The sequence below is a fragment of the Neolamprologus multifasciatus genome, chromosome 3 (genome assembly GCF_963576455.1).
Source record: "Neolamprologus multifasciatus chromosome 3, fNeoMul1.2, whole genome shotgun sequence".
NCBI lineage: Eukaryota > Metazoa > Chordata > Actinopteri > Cichliformes > Cichlidae > Neolamprologus > Neolamprologus multifasciatus.
In genome coordinates, this window is record NC_140441.1 from 40969609 (window position 1) to 40990583 (window position 20975).

Here is a 20975-nt window from a genome sequence, read left to right on the forward strand (position 1 = left end):
GTCTTTCTAACCTGGACGCACCTTATAAACAGTGACCGTGTGGTACACCGACGCCGCCGGGCGCTCTGCTGATTTTTCACATTGATGAATGAAGGTCACTGTGGGGAGATGTTCAGCACCTGTGTGACATTTGCAGAAGGCGCGCTGCACGGGAGAATGTGAGCGAGTGTTTATATGTTTCAGAGTTATGACATTTCCATTTCCGCATCGCACATCTCAGGGAAAAAAAAAGTGAAACCTGATGTATAATGCTCTAAATTTGCCCGCGGAGCCGTAAGTGGCAATGATGGGGTGTCGAGGGCTGAGGCTGCGGTGCTGGAGTGGAGAGGCGGAAGAAATGGTTTTGAACTGCGAGGTGGGTAAAAAAAAACATTGAAAGAAGTTCTGATGGACGGGCAAAGAGGGAGACTTAAAAGTGTTGGTGAGAAAGACACACACAGACACTGTCAAGCTACATCATGGAGTATTCTTTTTTTAGCCTCAATACAGATCTTTAGTAACACTTCATTCCTCTTTGGAAAACGTCCAGTTAGCTTGCAGGTCTTATTTTCTTTTCCAAGCAAAACCCAAAATGCTTACAAGTTTGTCTCTATAAAAAGGTGTTGGGAAGCGGTGCAGCTTTTACTCGAGATATAGAAATGAAAGACAAAAATGTGAAGCACAATATCCTCGGCAAGGAGAGGAAGGGAGGTGACGGGAGTCTCCACTTTTTATATCACACCTGCCGACGAGATGGAAATCTTTCCCCCTTATTGCTCGTACACCAAATAGTCCCCAGACTGACAAAAATGTCCACAGTTTGATCTGAGTTGAGAGAAGAGAGTTCTTGACTGGAAGAAAAAAGTAAAGTCAAAAGTCACCTAATCCCTTTTCTCATAAAGCTGCTCCAGTCCTGGCCTTTTTGTTTTATAACACAGAATTGGAGGTACCATAAAAACAGCAAAGGGGTAGTTGAAATGGTTTTTGATTCTCCGTGGAGTTTTATATTGTTTCTTTTATATGTAAGTCCAACCCAGACGCAAGCATAATCCTAAAACTAACAGTCGTCATCTACATTATGTGCAAGGTTGGTATGAAATATTAGCTTTTAAAGTTGTGAAAGACTCTAAAAAAGAACTTTTATACAACCACTCAGACCATCCCTGTAAAGAGTGACTGTTCACTAAGCCCCTCCTCTAAACAGATAAATCATCACTTCATCATCATTTGTTTCTTCAAATGTAACTAAGTGTATTCAAAGCAAGTCAGAAGTTAGACTGAAACACGAGTCTGAACTTAACACCAGGGCAAGCTAACAATACTGGAAGATATATTTCTTGCTTTAACTGTATGTCTATGGTGGTGTGGGGGGCACAGATTATTGGCAGATAAAGGTGCTCCTCTTCACCTATAATTAGGCCTTCTTTGTGACTCTCAAGCAATGCTCAGCCAGTCCTCTGCTTAGTCTCTCGTCCTGAGGTCAAATGTCAACTCCACCGTCTCAGTGCAGCAGCTCATGAACCAGTTCTCTGCCTACTTGAGGTTCTGGTCCGAGTGGCTCTCCAGCTCGCACAAGATCACAAAGATCGAGGCTGCTGTACATGAGAACATGAGGCTGAAGCCAACAGGACGACAGATTAATGTGAAATGATATCGAGGACGCATGGGCTGATTAACAGCAGCTGAACTTTTGAATTATCTGGTCTTTAAATATGACGTGATTAGCTGTGTCTGGGCCCAAACTCCGCTGCAGGTCCATAAGTCAAATGAACACTGCGGCATCACTGAGAGTTAAAAACTGTCTAAATTCTTTCATCTGTAATAAAATGATCAGCGTTGCTGCTCGACCGGGTATAACAATTACGTTTAACATCCAGGCATCCATGAAAACAGAATTTATTAAATTTAACAGAGTTAAAAGTTAGCAGAGAGTTAGCTCGCTAGTTTCCGCCTAAACATAATATAGCATGTTCTGACTGAGAGATTTCTGAAAAAAGTTAAACGTATAGCTCCTCTGTCACTTCCAACATAAATGAAAACTGAAAACTAAACAACAGTGACGTTTGTAGGGTTACTGAAGTTTGGCTAGCTGGTATATAATGATGTGCTACGTGACCGCTAGCGACACAGCTATGTTAGCATAATATAAACAGTGAAGCTGGAGGATGAACGCTAACTTTTTTCCACTTGATAAAAGTTAACGTGAGGTTTCCTGATGGTTAGGGACAAATGCAATCGCATGGCAGGATGCTGTAAACGGACCAAACTTTAGTCAGGAGAACAACTGAGATAATCCATCCACAATATGAGGTTAGTCATTAATATACTGCTGCATGGGCTGAGCTGTACTTACATCACAAGGTTTTAAAAACTGAGCTTTGAAATTAATAGTGGTAATAAAAACCGAGAGAAGCCGACAGTAAGTGTTTTTAGGGGCTTGTTGAGATTAAATACAACAAGATATAAAGCAGTAAAACATGTTAAAAACACAACAGCCTTATAAAACGCAGAGTAGTTTGGGCCCGGAAGCAGGATTCATACGTCATCACTTAAAGACTGAATAGGTGAGGGTACTGTTGCCTAGCAAGCAATCCTGGATCTATCAGTCAGATGGAAAAAACACAACCAAAAAAACCAAAAAGTAGCTTCTAAAATATATTTAAGAAAATATATAAATATAAAAATATATTTAACAACGGAAAAGACTGTCTTCTACATGGAGCGGCTGTTTGTGCCTGGAGCTTTACTGACCCTACTAAAGCTACAAGCTAAAAGGTGTTGGTTGCAAACACTGAAACAATCTGTCAGTTATCCTCAATCAAACAACAAACTTCACATATAATCTTCTATTTGGCAGCCAGACAAAAAGATGAGTCGGCTTTTTCTACCAAGAACCTGATGTTGCAGAGTTAAAAAACACATGTACAGCAGTAACTGTGTGCCTGCTGCGTGAGCACGGAAAGCTCAACAAGAACGGTACGGTAATAGTAACTAAAGGGTTTGGAGCTTAGTGAAAAGTCCACTTATTCCCTGTGCTAAATGTTACCCATCAAAGTCCCACATCCACCAACCCTTCATTGCACCCTGTCCCCACTCACCATCCTCCGTGGGCACGTAGACATTGAGGTAGAGGCAGTCCTCGCTCTGGTTCTGGATGTAACCGGCCGCCACGTCCAGGTTGTCTGTGAACCACACGGGCAGCATTATCTCCGGCAGTACACCGTGAACATTTTGAGGGCACACAGGGGCAAAGAGGGTGGCGTTGCGGATCTCCTGCCAGGATCCCGGGGCCTCAGGTGGCTGAAAGCGGCGATCGCCGATGGGCGCCGTGGCGTAGGGCACACCCAGGTACTGCTCCACAGGGCCAAGAATCTCATTGTTCAAGTCCTTCTTGATGCCTCTGAGCTTCCCATAGTTAGTGGTCACGATAGGGTGTTTAGAAGGATCCATCTTCTGGCTCGAGGCTAGACTGAAGAGCAGAATGAAGCCTAGGACGCTCATGAGGCACCAGTCTGTCATAAGGCTGAGGTGGCTTGTCCTGGACGACAAACTCCGCCGACTCTGTCTATTTATAAAGAATGGACGGGGCTTCATGACTGAGTTCATACTGTTCAGCCACCTGCTTTTAGTCAGTTTGGGAAAACGTCTCTCTTTATGAGCAAAAGCGGATTATATCCAACAATCTGGAAGGTAAAAAACCCTTAATGACTAAAAAGGAGCTTTTTTAGAAACTCGACCAAGACTAAGGGCGCTGACTGAAGGTGAAGTGGAGGACAAGGCAGCTGCTTGGGAGAGAAGGGTCCTTTGGGCTCTGGGTGCCGGATAAAGGGGTTTGGACCTCGGAGTGGCTGCCAGGTCAGTGGTGATTCTGAGCAACGGTGATCCGAAACACTTCCCAAGCCATGGCTCTGTTGCGTTCCATACCTATTCGTCCTCAATTATCCAGATAATTGGATTGATGATGAATTCTGCAGAATGAGACAGAGAAGCAGGGGGGAGGAGGGAAGAGATTTAAGGGACGGTGATAAAGAGAGAGAGAGAGCGGGGGCGGGGGGAGGGAGGGAGGAAGAAAAGATAAAAGAGATTAAGCTTATCTGAAACAGAAATATATTCCATTAAATGTTGTCAGTTCAACATTTTTTCACCTTCAGCTGTTGCCAAGGGACCTTTTTTCTTTTTTTTTTTCCTGAAATGAAAGATTTTCTAAATCCAGAGCCACTGTTGTGGAGATCAAACTAACAAGGGTTCATTTTGGGAGCATTTCATGCGACGATCAACGTGTTTCACTTCAAGTCGTTACATCACGAGGCTGAAAATGTTTCTCTCCAACATGGACGGGACAACAAAAACAAACACAATGACACAAATGCAGTTTCTGCCATCATGTTTTTACTTCTTCTGGCGTTTGCAACATAATCCCATATATGCTCCTTGCTGAGTGCACATTTCTACATGTCTCTCTATTATGTATGAAAATCCTGCTGTCCCAGTGTGACCTGCATGAGGGCACGATCCCTCCAGGCGGGCCGAGCTCAACCTGGCAGCTAGCACGCACGCATCTCTGCCGAGTTTTCACCGAACAACGCCGCTAGCGATGTCTCAATATTTCTGGTTATTAAATTCCTCGAGGCTTCAGAGGTTCTCGTGGAGGCAACACTACAGACAGTACAGTAGACAGCGTTGGTGGACGAGTAGAAGCTGGAGATTAGGGCGAGCCTTTCACTGCCCAGTAAGGTCAAATGTCAATAATGTGCGCCTGTAAGCAGCTTAGAACAGCCCAGCTGGGGCGCTCTCTGGCTATACGCAGAACACAGAGACACACTCGTAGCATTAACTGAGCCACACATGAATGAAAGCCCACATTGTGTACAGCCATTCATGTAATCTACAGCGGAAATGTGCAAATCCTCATCTAACAGATCCAGAGTCAGGAAATGCACGAGGCGAGGAGGAGATTAGGCTGCCGTTACGTTGTTGCGTGGTGTTATGTAACGGTGCGCGGCGCACAAGGCCCGGCAGTAAGTAACGCTGGGAGTACAGTGAGATATCTCCTCAGTGTTCACGCACTCTTTTTCACTCTTATCGCTTTTTTTTCACACTCGCCCCTTTGCTTTATCGCCCTACCGTAATTGTCCCCTTTAAAGGCATCATTAAGGATATTACTGCATCGCCTGTACCCACCTCTGTTTTTGTTTTCTCCCCCCCCACTCCCCCTTTCTCTCACACTGCCAATAAAGCCATTTAAAATGTAAAAGTATGGGATTTAAGAGGCTTGAGGCAAGACGGCAGATAATTAGAGTCTATAGGCTGATGAGCAGATAACACGAATAAGGAGGCTCATTCATGTAATAATAGTTTCTTATGTACAACAAACTCTTGGAGAGGATATATTCGGGCTTTTGGGGAAATGCGTGGTGAAAAAAAAAGTTCAAAAAGAGAGAGCGGTAATTGCGAGCGGGCCTGTAGCGCCTCTAATCTCTCCTTGTTTTTGTTTGTTCCCGCGCGTGCACACTAAATATATTGCCGCCTGCCTTTGTTCCTCTCCGAGTGGACTTTGTTGTTCTGCCCACGTCGCCCCCCCCCTCCCCTGTGTGTGCATCTAGGTGTGTATCTGCTCGCTGAGAAGCGGGCAGCACGACGCGCGCTCTAATTAAACCACGGAGAGTCTGAGACGAGCCCTTCACCCACACACCCAACAATCAAATATAACCATCTACACTGCTGTTAAACTTCCATCCTCCGACGTACATAAAAGAGACCGGCGAAGGGACGAGTGTCGGAGGGGAAGGGAAAAAAGAAAAAAGAGCAGGGACGGCGAGAGAGCCAAACTGGAGATGAAAGGTGAGAATAACGATGGAGAGGAAACAGGTCCTGTTAATGAAAAGCTTCTCTGTGGTCAGCAGAGGCCCTTCAAGAGGCCTCGAGTCAAAGTGACACAAGGAGGAGAGATTCTCAGGGACGTGATGAGCCCAGGAAGGGGGACAACTGGACTCCCTTTTGCCCAAAACTTGCACCTCGTGGCACATGTACGTCAGAATTCCTGGTAAAAGGCCAAGCCCCTGGCAGACACGAGTATGCCTGCAGGGACCGCCAGAATTTTGTGGTGCATCTGAGTGTTTAATTGCTAATTGGCTCAATTAGAGGGTTTAATTGGTCCAGCTCTGCCATGAGCAGTGGGAAAGCTTAAGTGATTGATGAAGCAGAGAAAGAGAGAATGGGGGTGGACTGGGGAGAGGACGCTTCAGCGTGTCAACAGAGCCACACACAAGATATTCATGGGAATGTGTGTGTGGAATTTTGGAATGCCACTGGCGCACGCACGCTATCACACTAACAGACGCAGATTTAAATGAACAGGTTCTCCCAGAATACTGTACTTCTCTGTATGCATGCAACACTATCTCACACTCACACACAGATGCACACTCATCCAAGATTCATGTCATCAGCAGAATGTTTTCCTCAACTCCCAGGAGGCAGTGAGACTGAGGGAGACTGCACAGGCCACTCCGTGGCAGACTGTCAGTGGGAAACTCATCTTCCCCTGCACTTCTTTTTCATCTCCTACTTATTTCTAATCTAAATGAGAGAGGCAAATGATGCTGCAATTCAAAAAAAAGAAAAAAAAAAGATTTTCAATTCGAAACCAGTCTTTACCGCAAGATACTTTGTTAAAGGTCTGTGTCATTCTGAATCATCGAAGATGAGCAGCACAAAAAAACATGCGAATCAATTGCATCCCAGCGTTTTCCACAGTTAAGGATTTTTCAGACTGGATGCACATGTGGGCCTTTTGTTGAGCAGTAATACAGGAAGACAGATGTCTGGCATCAAGCTCCAGAGCATGTTTTCCAGGGCTGAAAGCATGACGCCAGTGTGGAAGCTGCACTTCCCGGAGCGGCCATTTGAGGCTGGCACCAAAAGTGAGTCACTCCCCATTTACTGTACTCACATGTACAAATGGCATGTTTAAAAAGCATGTTTACAACCTGTTAGGAAAAAAGTGTTTGTGGTGTTGATGGTGAAATTATATGACAAAACATATGGCCATAAATACTGTGCTGCACACACTGACACTCAATAAGACCCCCTATCATCCAAATGTGGTTCCTTCTAGCCATGTTGGAAGAGTATGGATGCTCCCTCCATGGGACTCTGGAAGAAGGAAATTGCAGTCTCTCTAGGCCTGGAAAGACTAACATATATTGCCAAGGGCAAACAATGGGACTTTGTGAATATGTGGAAGCCATATATGGATATTTTAGGGAGTGGAGGTGAAGGACATTTATGAAAAAGAAGAAGGGAAGGAAGGGAAAATCTTGTCTATCCTAACCCATTGTATTTTTGTATTACTGTGAGAACTATGCTCATTTCTACATTTGAATGTGATGTAGGCAGGTTTGATGTATGGATGGATGTGTGAATGTGAGGGTGTTCAACATTTGTTTGTATTGTACTATAAAAAATTTCAATAAAAATATATGGAAAAAAAATGTGGTTCCTTCTGGTTCTTGAAAACGAAGATGGTGACAGGTAATCCTAACCCTAACGACAAGTCTTCAAAATATGGGCTTCTGACACCAGCAAAACGGCAGCATAGTGTCCATCTTTGCCACACAGTCTGTGATTACAACCTTCCAGCCTCACTGCGACCTTTACACCACTGTGCCACACATTCATCAACTGAGCAGGCTTGAGCAAATCAGGATCACAGCTATTGGAAAGATCCGGCCACTCAAACACTTTCATTTGACCTATACGTCTGTAAGTGATATCATTTTGCTGCTTAATCTGTTGATGTGAAATGACGCTCGCCTGGTACGAGGTTCCAATAGATGTAGTTGTCATTGGGCCAACAGCTATAACAATAACAGATATCACCATTACTCCGCGCAGTCGATATCACATCGGCTACAAAAGAAATGAATGCCTCAAAGAAGAGAAAACTGAGCAGTGAACGGTGAGCATATATACATATAATGGACGACTAAATGCTTCTAAGCAAGGTGGAGAAAAAAGCGGAGTGACTGATCTGACAGGAGCAGCTGCCGAGGAGAATATCAGATAGATATTATCCAACATCTAAGCTAAAAGAACTTAAAAGTAAAGGGGAAAAAACAACAGCTAACGTCTCAACTGGCACACTTAGAAAGCAATGAACGACACAGATGTAAGAAAACTATTTAAATGTGTTTAGAAGACGACAAATTACAGGAATAAACTGACAAGTCAAGAATGTATGTTCACTAAAGATTAAAGAAATGTGAAATATCGCGTATAACAGAGCATCTGATATTGGGATTGGTTATTGGTCCATACCTAGACAGCTGATTGTTGACAGCAGTCCCATCGATAGGAACTATCTTTATAATTCAATTCTATGTTATTCTGTTTTACAGTTAGCAGATTGGAGGTATTCCACAAGTGGGACACCTAAAATCTTTATTTTAGTTTGTTTGTTTTTTTAATAGAACACCAACCCTTTTCAATTCAATTCAATTCAAGTCTATTTGTATTGTAAGGTAACAACCCTATACAATAATGCAATAATACTATGTTCAATTGAGCTGAAACAACTGACACAGATTGAGAAAAATGTTTTCCTTGTAGATTTTTCCCCACTGCTTCCTCACTTTCAACTCCCCCATGGTGGTTCCCAAGCCTGGATGAGAAAGGATTAGGGTTGGCTGGCAACCCTATCCCGTAAAACCCCAAAAATATTGACAAGAGAACATCAAGGAAGCTTGAATTTGGAAAAACGACCTTCAACCCAAGGCCAAAGCACGCCATTCAGTAAAAGTCAGGAGTTTTTGGAAAATACAGGACCAAAAATCCTTCCTCCAACTAGGATTAAAATACATGGAAAGTCCAAACCATGTATCAAACTGGAAGGGCTTACTAAATTGCTAAAGCGATGCAAAATTACCGCCTTGCATTATTAGGGACCAGCGAGACTAGGTGCATTCAATCAGGACAGAGCAGAACAGGGGTAGGAAACTCCAGGCTTCAAGGATCGGTGTCCTGCGGGTTTTAGATGTCTCCTTGATCCAACGCAGCTGATTTAAATGGCTAAATTACCTCCTCAAGATGTCTTGAAGTTCTCCAGAGGCCTGGTAATGAACTGATCATTTGATTCAGGTGTGTTGACCCAGGGTGAGATCTAAAACCTGCAGGACACCGGCTCTCGAGGCTTGGAGTTCCCCACCCCTGGAATAGACTGATAAGTGATGAGACATGAAGAAGATGATGCCTCTCACATGGAAGTAGTTGTGCTAATATTATCTAAAAGTAGAGAAAGGCACTACTAAGTTGGAAGGTTCATGCTGCATGGCTCATTACAGCAACATTCTGATTAAACAAGACCAAGATCAAGATGCATGACCTGTGGGAAAAAGCGAATAAAGCATCTGTAAAGAAAGAGATAGGAGGAAGAAGATGGAGGTGGATAGCCCGTACACCGAGGAAACCAGGCAACACCATCACCAGACAAGCCCTGATGTGGAACCAAAGGCAGGAAAACGAATAGATGGTCAAAAAGGTGCAAAAACAGGAAAGCTATGGATCGGAAACTTAAAGAAATGAAAGCATAAGTGACATGAAAGCGCCATGAAAATGAGGTCAGTTGATGATTCTCAATGATACTGTGTGAGTGCAATCAATCGTCTATTGAGGTTGCAGCAGGAACGCTGTTCAACACCATTCAACAGAACGCTCAATTAACTTTGCCTTTGTCATGAGAGAGAATTTAATTTCCACCAGGTATTTATACAAGGTTAGGTGTATTTTGCAATGGTTGGAAAAAGTCAATCATCTGTGAGGTAGCCAGCAACAAATGCATCACCACTTTAAGAAAAATATCCCCCCGATGAGGACAGAAGAACGAGTAAAACAAATAAAGCCTCTCCATGTGAAAGAAGTGATTTTTCTTTTCAGCAACAGAAAGTTCTGTGAGCCACCACCCCACCTTCCTTCCATGACTAATGGCTGTGAGGTGGTGTTTTGAAGCAAGTAAAGTCTTGGATTTAGTGTAGAAATAGTTCCAATACAAGACTAAAAGCCATGATCTGAAAATCTGTCATTGACAAAACTAATAAAGACTCTGCACAGACAATTAGATTTTATCCGATTTTGCAAGCGTTCTTTTTATTGTTTTGTTCTCTCCAACATGTTTGAACAATTTTCTCCCTTACTAATTACTATAAGTCTCAGCAGGTATCGCATTCCACAAACTGTGTTTTATTTTGCCTATCTCTGCTTCAAAACTGACACCACACTTTGATGTTGGTGCCACGAGGGGTGGGGGAGTTGCTTCGCTGCACACATTCAGGGAAGAATTACTTAAGTGCTTATGTTTTCAACAGCAAGTCTACTTTTGTTATCTTTAATTACAGGGAGGAGTGTTCAGCACCACTTTTATGACAGAGCCTTCCCCCAATTAACCTGCTGTTAATCTTCTACGTGTAGGTCATGTCTCTGCTCGTGGAGACTGAAGCGCGATCAGTAAGTGTGATTGAAATTACACCACGCTTAACAGGAATAAATTGTTCTCCTTTACAGTTTCTTAAGCAGGGTGAAGAACTGATTAAGATTAGTCATGGATGTAACTGACTCATCTACACATCAAAAAGGAAATGTTTGTGTGTACTTGATCTGTGTATACGTTGTTCCTCATGAATTATTTAATCATTATATAGTTTTTGATCATTTGAGAACAAATGTCTGATGAGGGTGAGTGGCATGGTGGTTAGCACTGTTGCCTCACTTCCACCATCAGTTCAATTCCACCATCAGGCCAGGACCTTCCTGTGTGGAGTTTACGTGGGTTCTCTCCGGGTACTCTGGCTTCCTCCCACAGTCCCAAGACATGCAGTTAGTCAGGATAGGTTAATTGGAAACACTAAATTGCTGATAGGTGTGAATGTGGGAGTGAATGTGAGTGCGATTGGCTGCTATTATGTGTTAGTCCTGTGACAGACTGGTGACCTGTCCAGGGTGTATCTTTTCACCCTAAGACAGCTGGGATAGTCTCCAGTGCCCCCCGCGACCCTGAAAAGGATAAGCGGAAGCGAATCAATGGATGTCTGATGAGATCTGAAATTGTTCAAGTAACCAGCCAAACAAGGACCAGAGACTAACTATGTTTAATCCAAAATATGGTAGAGACAAACATCAAGCACCATCGGCGCAATTCATAAATACCAATACCAAAACGATGCTTTTAGATAATTAAACTTGCCAACAAAAATGTCAAACTTTTAATTTTCATTCAAATATATCAAAGTTCCTAAATTACTTTTGTGAGATTATTATACTATCTTATGTCACCTTATACTTCTAATCAAAGAATTGTTGAATCATTATATGGCTATAGGCCACATTATGCCTTGGATTAATCATTACACTGTTTTATGACGCATTAGCCTGCTGAGTTATAAGAAATGCTGTTTGTTTAGAATCATGGCCTTCCTTTTCTGATTACAAAGAGAACAGAACATACCTTAGAGGTTTTCTCCTCCATCTCATCAGGAGGAGATAAAACAGGAAGTCAAGGCCATCACTTAGGCGCCGTAAGAGAGAAAGATTGTGGATGCTTAGTGTGGAGGGAGGCCGAAGCTATAAGAATGTGAGAAACGGTCAGACACTTCGAGATCTGGCAGACACCCTCCTGTCCACATCTCCCATCTGGACGTTTATGCTCAAAGTGTTGTATGGAATAAAGAGATTGTTGATTGAGCATTTGTACACCGTGTGTTGTTCTTCCTTCAGCCCAAAGATCAAACAATTGGGATATTTAACAAGACATCAACAATCATATCAGAACTTTAGCTAAATAAAACAGCCTTAAGAACAAGAACAAACCTTAACAAAACTGAACTAAAACAGGTCCACGAGATTAGCAGCAAAACGATTTAACCCTTTACACATAAGTGTATTTGAAAAATAAAGCTTTAATTGGACTCTAACAAATGCTGTTAAAATCTAAGTACAGTCTTACGCTTTCCATAGGAATGAAGAGGGTAAATAAGAGCTAGGTGCTGCTACTCAACGCACTTTATTAATTGATTATGAGCAAATGTGAGCACCTTTTATGTCAGTTTGTTAACACAATGCTGCAATCTTCCCAGTAGTGGATATCCCAGCAATTTAATCTCAGATCTGACTATGCAATGCTCAGACAGATTGCAAAAAATCCAAGAGCTACATCTCAGACTCTACAGACCTCAGTTAGTATTTAAATCTTGGAGTTCATGAGAGTACGATGAGAAAAAGTCTAAACAAGTTGAATCTGAACAAACCCGAAGACTTCTGGACTAATGTGCTTTGGATAAACGAGCCCAAAGTGGAGATGGTCGGCCGTAATGAATGTTTGTGTTTGGCCACACTGAATATCAGGGCAAACAAACATGTCATATGAACATTAAGGCACGTTGGTGGAAGGGTCTTAAATTGGACTTGTTTTGTGGCCACAGGACTTGGGCACCTTGCACTCAATGAGTCGAAAATTGGATCATGCAACAAAACAACGGCTGAAAAAGAAAAGAATCAAGGTGTTGCAATGGCCCATTGAAAGACAAACCTCCACCTGACAGGAATGCTGTGGGGGAGAACTATGCATAAACGAATGATTGCAAACATCTATGAACGGAATCAACGTTTGAAAGAAGAGTGGGCCAGAATTCATGCACGGTGATGCGAGAGACTTCTTGGGTCTGAGAAATGTAATTATGAGATGGTCAGTAAAAGGCTCTGTGTGGACGTCGCCCTTCAGGACTTCCAAAAATAGAAATGACTGCTTATGGCTGATGTCTGCAGCTCTCTTTGTCCGCAATCAACTATAATCACCGCTTTCAGCATCCAGTGCCTTTGACCAGTTTCTGATGCAGACACTATCCAGTCCACAATATTTCTCCTTCTAGGAAGCTTCTCTAATTCTCCTGCTTTGTTAAATCTAGAGACCACAGCCTCACAATCACATCCATCACCGTTCTGCCACATACCTTACCAAGCACAATCCAAATCCCAATAAAACCAATTCCACCCAATTCTACTCGAATACAGCTGCAGAATCGCCCACCACTTCCTTCCCTGTAATTGCCTACCAACTCTAGCTCCGTGTTGTGTTTCCAGTCGGTCTGTCAGTACACTCACCAGACTCAACTTAATGACAGATAATAAACCGACTTTGCTGTGCCAAGGGTACTGGCTATTAGCTGGAATTCAGGGAGTGAAGTTTTTGTAAGAGGTCAAAAGGAGTCACTGTTTTAAAATTGTTTTGTGGTTAGAAAGAAGAAATATGAAGTGACTGGGAGAGAAATGGAGACAAATCAAAGTAGGCCTATAACGCACAAATGAAAAATCGCATACACTACATTTACCTTGTCAATGTGCAGCCAAGTCAAGCCCACGCACACAAATGCATCACGCTCGTTATCATGTCAACCCTGACAGCCTCTGAATCAGCACAACTCATTTGTTTTCACATTTGCTAATTAACACATCAAGGCTGTGACAGGAAAATTGGATAATGAAACGCCAATGTATCCCTGTGACTGTGTTTGTGGGTATAATACACGGTTATCAGTGCATATACCTTGAGAAAAAAACATATGCTGCTGTTTGTACTTTATCTGTATATCTGCAGCCCTGGTGTGTGTTTTATCTGCACCGTGCGAGTTTGACGTGTTGATTGCAAGGTAATTGCGAGGGCACGGTAGAGTGGATGCTGAGTGGCTGAACAGAAAAGTGCCGTTTCATCTCAGCAGATGCCACATTAATGCCAATAGATGGGGTGGACATGTATGTGTGTTTCTGTATGTTTGCCATCCTGCTGACAGCCTTTCTGTGAGCTCCGAAATGGCAAAACCCAAATGGCAGGTAAGCGTTCGCTCACACTTCTTCCTGTCAAGCCCTTATCACTTTTTTATTACCGTCCTTTCTCCCAAAAAGAATCAAATTCAAAGCACGCTGTAAGCTAAGAGTGTTAAGCACACTGATCAACTAAATTAACAGCAGCTAAATGGGAAAACTATTACAGAAAAAAGGAAAAAAAAATTTCAGCTCATGGAGACGCCAAGGCTTTGATGTCTACATAAAACAGTAAAGTTATTTTTCTTCTGCCATGCAGTTACAATGGCACTGATAAGGGCCCCTGTAAAGTTAAGCTAGCTAGACAATCATCCCATCATGCAGGTGATCTTTCTGCTAATCAATGAATAAGTCAAAAAAATGAAACAACTATTCGCTAAATCCACATTTAGGTTCAAATGTTGGCTTTAAATAAAGAAAACCAGATTATTCTCATCTATTTGGATCAAGTTTGAAACACTTTAAACACTCTTTCACTAGTGTTACCAGACGTTAACCACCATAGCTAATAATGACTGGCTAGCTAACGCAACATGATTGTCATGGCTGATTAGCACTTTCCAAAGATGCTTCGCAACATGTGTGCATGCATAATGCTTACACCAGCAACAAAGATTTGTGGATTTACATTACATTGCAAAACCAAAAATGTTTTCTTATAAACTGCAGAAACCCGTTTACTGTTTTAATTCAATGTTTCTAGCTTCAAACAATGCTCATTGTCCTTCCTCCCCACCGTATACTCTTTATTCACTTCCTACAGAGACTAGGCTTGTCTGACAGTGGGGGGGAAAAAATGGGCTGATAGACTGCCAACTGCAAAACAATGGGAGGATGCGGTTAAGACGAAAGAAAGGAGGGCTAGACAGAGGAGGTAGCGAGTGTGTGGGCTGATGGTAAACTTGTTGACAACAGTAAATGTATGCACAAATGCATCCGTGGTGGGCAGAAAAGTGTGCATCTGTGAAGGAGGGGGTGTCAGGGATGCAGACCAGTGAAGCGCAAAATTGGAAACAATGTGTCTGCAAGAGTTAAAAGCAAATATTTACAGGGCTTTTAATTTGCATCGGGAGCACCGAGTTTCCGGCGTGGGTCAGCGCGTCTACGGTGGAGCCAGCGAACACAGAGGGGCATGGCTGGTAATTAGACAGACAGTGGTAGATTAATCACAGGCTGGGAGCTCAACCTCGCAGCCACACACACTTTCACGAGCTATCTGCCGCAGCCCCATCATTTAGTCTGGCTCGTCCACTAAAATGCTCTGGATGTTTTCTTCTCGCCCAGAGAGGATGAGTGTATCGAGCTTTGACGAGCGTACCTTATTCTCCACGATTTTTCAAGCACATGAACTTGTAGGGAGTCACTGCCCTGCCGTCTTGCTCTGATTACTTGCTGCTCCCTCTCCCTCTGTCGCCTTAATAAATCACCAGCTATAAATCTACCCCTCCCCTTGCTTAAGGACAGCTCCTGAGCCGCTCAATTCCCCCTGCTGGCTCTCCAATGGGAGCATCTAGGAGAGGCAGAGGACGATGTGGTCCTGACCCTGGAGGAAGAGCTCATCTGTAGGCTGGAGGACACGGCTGGAGCTCAGCAAAACGTCAGAGCGAGGGGGAGACATAGTAGTTGGCTAAGGGTGCCACCATTAAACGCGTACCCTATATCATAAATATTTTACCGTCCACTAAGTGGTTTTGACCTTGGATTGGAGTGCTGTAGGTTATACCACAGTACGGGAGAAACATGACCAGAGTTTTAAAAGTTTTAAAAGTTAGCGGTAATTAAACTGGGCTGAAATGGGTCTTCTTAAAAGTGCTTGTGTGCGTGACTAAAAACCTACCACATACCACCGTTGGACACCGCACTCTACAAGTAGTAGAGCACCATCACACATTTCTATGTGCATTATTCATGAGAAGGTCTGATGTGAGCAGAAGTTAATAAATACATTTATAATAAAGTGATTTTATTAAAAAAAAACTCATTTTATATAAAAAATGCTTTCGAAATAACTGCAGCAATAAAACTTTAAAGGCTCACAAACTCTCCTCCATCAATTTCTTTTGTCACTAAAGGTCTAGTCACGTCAACATTTAAAATATTAACATTTTTCCATCCCTCAGTGGAAATGACTGATTACAGATTCTCTCTTAAGATAGAAGTGAATCAACTTTGATTAATTTTGACACCCCCTGTCATCCTCTCTTGACAGTTTTAACCTCTGACCAGAGGGAGAGCCAAAGTGTCAAAAACTAAAAAGGCTATACAAGCTTTTTATCCGCTAGTGTAAATACATCTTTGCTATGTGAAATTATCACATTAGGTCCCAAGTAAATAAATTACACACATTAGGAAATTCGTCATACAGTAAAAATGGAGTAAATAGCATCAAAGAGAGAAGTAAAAATCTTCACAAAACCTGTTTTCTCTGATTAGCAACAACACGAATGCAACAGCAGTGTTAGCTAACACTGCTAACATTGCTGTTGCAGCAATGTTAGCTAACACTGCTAACATTGCTGTTGCAGCAGTGTTAGCAGTTTGTTAGCAGTAACATCACTTCAACAAGCTTGTCCCTCCTTCACAAACTTTAGCAGATGGTTAGCAATAATATGCAAAGCAAAACATGATGGCAAGGGTGTGATATTTAAATTCCAATCTGGGAACCTTTTGGCTAGCTTGCTAACTTAGCATCTGTTGGAAATAGCCACATTTTAGGGTTTTTGATATATGCCCAGGATGTCCAGACAGTAAATATCATTTGACCCTATATTGTTTCCTCTGGCAATTTAAAAAACAAATAAAAACAGTTTTTTGGTGAAGGAAAAAAAAAAATTATATAAAAGGGAATCTTGGCTCAGTGAAACCCTTTACACATGCCCCTTAAAAAGGCATTTGGATAAACTGCATGTTAAAAGGTTATGTTTATAGGTTATGTATATATATATATATGTTTATAGAAATGATCTAGATGTGCCTGAAATCCTACAACTGGTAAAAATGAGCAATTAATTTTTAACTAGGTGAGGGCGACGCCAGCACAGTTTATGAGAAAAAAATATGTTGCTAAAGAGAAATGAAAGGTAAAGCAACTGAGGCAGGATGGTACAAAGTACTGTTCCCCAAACAAAGCTAAAGATGATGAATGTCAGCTGTAGCTTCCAGCTGCTCACTTGACAAGCAGAAAAGCACTTGGACTTTGTTTACAGTCTGACAGGGACTTGAGACCTGGGACAGATAAAAGTTTTCCATTAAAATATTGACTTAGAGGATTAGGCAGGTAGAAGAAGTTGTGCAAATTGAAATAAACCTGCAATTTTCCAACTGAGAACCCATCGTGGCTCTAGAGAAAAGAGATATTAAGCTGTCAACAGACTAATGAAATGCTTAATCTGAATTTGTTGGGTGTAATGCAGCATACATGGATTATGCTGTTAAATTCATACTTACTTCTAATGCGATCCATCTCCCAGAAGTTATTTTGGTTATTCGGTGATATAAGAAATGACTGAGGCATTTATGAAATGATTGAAAAAAGAGAAAAGTAAACATAGGAGGGGCTATGGGACTTATTTCCAGAAGTACTCCAAATTTTTAATTGCCACAGAAGCCGTTAATACACTGCTCTCTACCACAAACACTTGCATATCAAATAACATGTCTACAAAAACCAAAGTCTGAAGAGAATATAACCCACTTATTAAAGTGTCACTTTAAGGGTTTAAAGTTTTCTCCACTTGCAAAGAGCAAGTCGAATTATGAAATGAAGCAGGTTTGCACAGTGATACCGCTCGGTGTGCGGGCAGAAAATACTTAGTGTAAGTAAGTACATTTTAAAAACACACACATATTAAGTTAAATCTAATAATCCTGGGTGAATGTGAATAAAATGGAAAGCAAAACAATTACATTTTATTGATGTAATTGTGCAGCTATAAAAACATAAAAAGCGGACTTAGGTTTGAATATTTTAGCATCATACCGATGCAATAAGTTGTCGGGTGCAGAAAGCACACAATACTGTGTGAATGGAAATAGGCCCCTTAAGTAGACATAACTGGGGTAAAGTGTATGTTAATGGGTATTCTTATATTGTAAGCAGTAAAAACAAAAGGTAGAGATTACAGCGTGCGTGTCGTGCTGTATAAGCCGTTTTATTACAGCAGAAAGTGTAGCACTGCAGCTACATTCACATTACAGATTCTCGGCCCTGAGACTGTTATTAAAGCAGGACTGAAGCGGCCAGATGAGGACATGAAACTGAGATATTAAGTCACACTCATTTGACTCGTAATGACCGTTGAGTGAGAGCGATACGCATGCCGCCGAACGCCACAGAGAGCGTGAGACAGAGCGGAAGAGGGAGGCTTTGGAGAGCTGCCATCTTGATCTAGTTGTCCCTGACAGATGGCCGGTGAGACACACGAGCAGCTGATGCGTATGACTGTCTGCTTCCCAAAGAGGGTGCAACAACAATCGACACCTCCCTCACTACCTGTTCCTCCACCCGGTCTATTTTGGTCTTTAATTAATTCAATTTATTGCAGTGCAGGAGTTTGTTGATGCAGGTTTCTAAAGCCAAGGAGAGGGTGAGGGATAAATATCAAAAGAAAGGGCACGCGGAGAATGAGCCTTAGATGATAATCAGCTTTATTAATAACAAGCTGCAGCATCTAAACACTTGTGCCTCTCTCTCCCAAATCTTTCCCCCTCTTCTCTTCTCCTCTCCTGGCTATTAATATGAGCAATGAATATTCATCTAAGGCTTCAATCTATAGCTGAGCTCATCTGGAAAAACTGTTTGTTTTATAACTGCAGGAGGAATATTTGCTCATAAATATGCTTTACATGATCAGCACAATAATATTGCTTTTTTATGCATATGGTATTCTTGACATGTTGCGTGCTCAAACAGCTGCACGAATAACTGATTGACAAACAACAAGCTCTCCTAATGAACACATTCAGACTGCGACACAAAGAGGCCAGAACACACAAAGATCTATAATGTGATTGCTGATGTATAGATTTTCTCTACACCCCATCTGTTATTGTTACCACGCCTGTCAACATTTCTCTTCTTTGCCCGTCACGAATGTGGGTTTTTATAAAAAAAATAGCGTCAGATGTGTCTTTAGACATTCTTGGTTCCTTTGGAAACAAAACGGCTCCTGATTCCTGACAGAAGTCAACAAAACGTTCTCATTTCGAGTGCGTACCCGCCAATTATGTCAGCTGAAACGAGTAGCTGTTACTAAAAGACTTTATCACTGTTGCCAGATCAGGCAGTTCTCTGCCATTACAAAAACTTCCAATAAATCCAATCCAAATAATCTGATTTTCCTCCAAACAGAAATTAGCGGAATCTTTTTAAAATCACAAATGGCCGACCGATAAAAATGAAATGTCACTTTGAAGATTTTCTTTTGTTAAATTGTTCAAACTGTGGGGTTTATTGTCTGTTTTTAGGCTGCTTATTCCTGCGTTAATGACGATCACATGCTGTTGTACTGATCATTGTTCTTTTTCACTTGGAAACGGGAAAAATATTTAAAAGAAAAAAATTAAACTGTTACAATGTTTCAGATTTTACAGCCTAAAACTATTGCCCAAGACTATTTGGCACACAGACTGGAGCAGCCAGGAATTGAACCAGTAGATGACCTGCTCTACCTGAGCTACCTCCTTAACTACAGACACCCTAGTTTATACCAAGAATACCATGACTCTGCCCAGTGGCAGCATTCCTAACCTGTTGCATCACCTTTGGTCTGGACACTGTGGAATAGCGTTAGCACTCCAGTGCCCAGAAGAGAGTCCACAGACAAACTTGAAAGGAAAACCAGTCAAATTCAAGTCAGCTACATATATATCTGTTTTGCTGTTTTCTGGGGGGCCATGTGAAACTTTTCATTCCCACCTCACATGGTAACGAGTTTAAGGACTAACATGCTAGCGTGCAAGGTGAAGGTGCCGTACTTTTCATCAATGTCGACCTCACCAATCTCCCAGGTGAGATATCAGGCTTTATATGCAAGGCTCTACCACAAAGGAAATTATATAGATGTGGGTATGACAAGGAGAAAAATCTCCTCCAATGTGCTAATAAAGTGCAAAAAAAATCCAATAAGTCAAGAATCATTCTTACATTTGGCCTTTGGAGGAACTCTGGACTAAATTAGTCAACTAAACATGTCGCGTGTGCAGACATGATAATATCCATGTTACATACTTTTACTTTTAGTTCAGCCTGATCCAAAAACAGAACCTGAAACTAAAGCTTGTCATGCCATTTTCTGTTGGACCATCCAGGCCTGGGGTGTATTTATCTAGGCTGCATGTGAGTAGCTGGTGGAGGAAGTCTAGGACTGAATACCTGCAGCTCTGAATGACAGAATAAGGTTTGCTGATTTGGACTGGCAGCCGCAAACAGAGAGACTTGCGGCATCTCTTCAGCTACTGTGGGGTTCGCTGGCGAAACGAGCTCTTGCAAAAAGTTTCACTCTGTTCTCTGCCTGCCTTCCACGCCTCCCTCCGCTGTTGCTCGCTTCTCAGCCGACACTTTTCTCCCTCTTGGAATCCATCTCAGACAGTTTGTCTTTCCCCTCTTCACCGCCTCTGCCTTTCTCTCTCTTCTAATCTGTTCCCTCCCTTTCCCTCTGCCTCTTTTCTTCATCCCTCCTCCTCCTGCCGCTACTGTACTTCAATCCGTATGTGCGAGTCTGAGACATGTTTGAGGTGTCTCGTCAGCGCGGCGGAGCACAGTGGGGAAACTGAATGGCACTGCCGCCTCCCTCGTCTCGCTATCACTCGTCTCTCTTTCTATCTGTGCATCTGAGGAATCGGGAGCCTTTTGCCCCTCGGCGCCCGAGGAAATAATGAGGTGCCAACGGAGAGTCACAGCTCCACCGCTAAACAGCGAGTGCAAAAACCCAGCGAAGATTGTGGCACGAGGAAGGCGAGGCCTGAGAGACTCGTTCCACTTGGTGCTCGGGGGGCGAGGTCACGCTCGATCCTTAGCAGCATGCCGCTGCGCAGTGCCAGCGGTGACGCCGTGTGCCCGCCAACTCTTTTGTTTCCCTCAGAGTTGTTCCCACCTCCAGGATCCACGCTCCACTGTTCACGTGCACCAA

General features: G+C 42.5%; 1 protein-coding gene across 1 annotated transcript in view; it reads right to left on the reverse strand.

The window, feature by feature from the left end:
• Positions 1 to 20318, reverse strand: part of nlgn2a (neuroligin 2a) — a 187347-nt gene extending 167029 nt beyond the window's left edge. The window contains 2 exon segments of the mRNA XM_085136744.1: positions 3078 to 3947; positions 4125 to 20318. Of these exon segments, the coding sequence (XP_084992870.1) occupies positions 3078 to 3585 (508 nt within the window). The 5' untranslated portion in view covers positions 3586 to 3947; positions 4125 to 20318.
• Between the last annotated feature and the right edge of the window lie 657 nt (positions 20319 to 20975).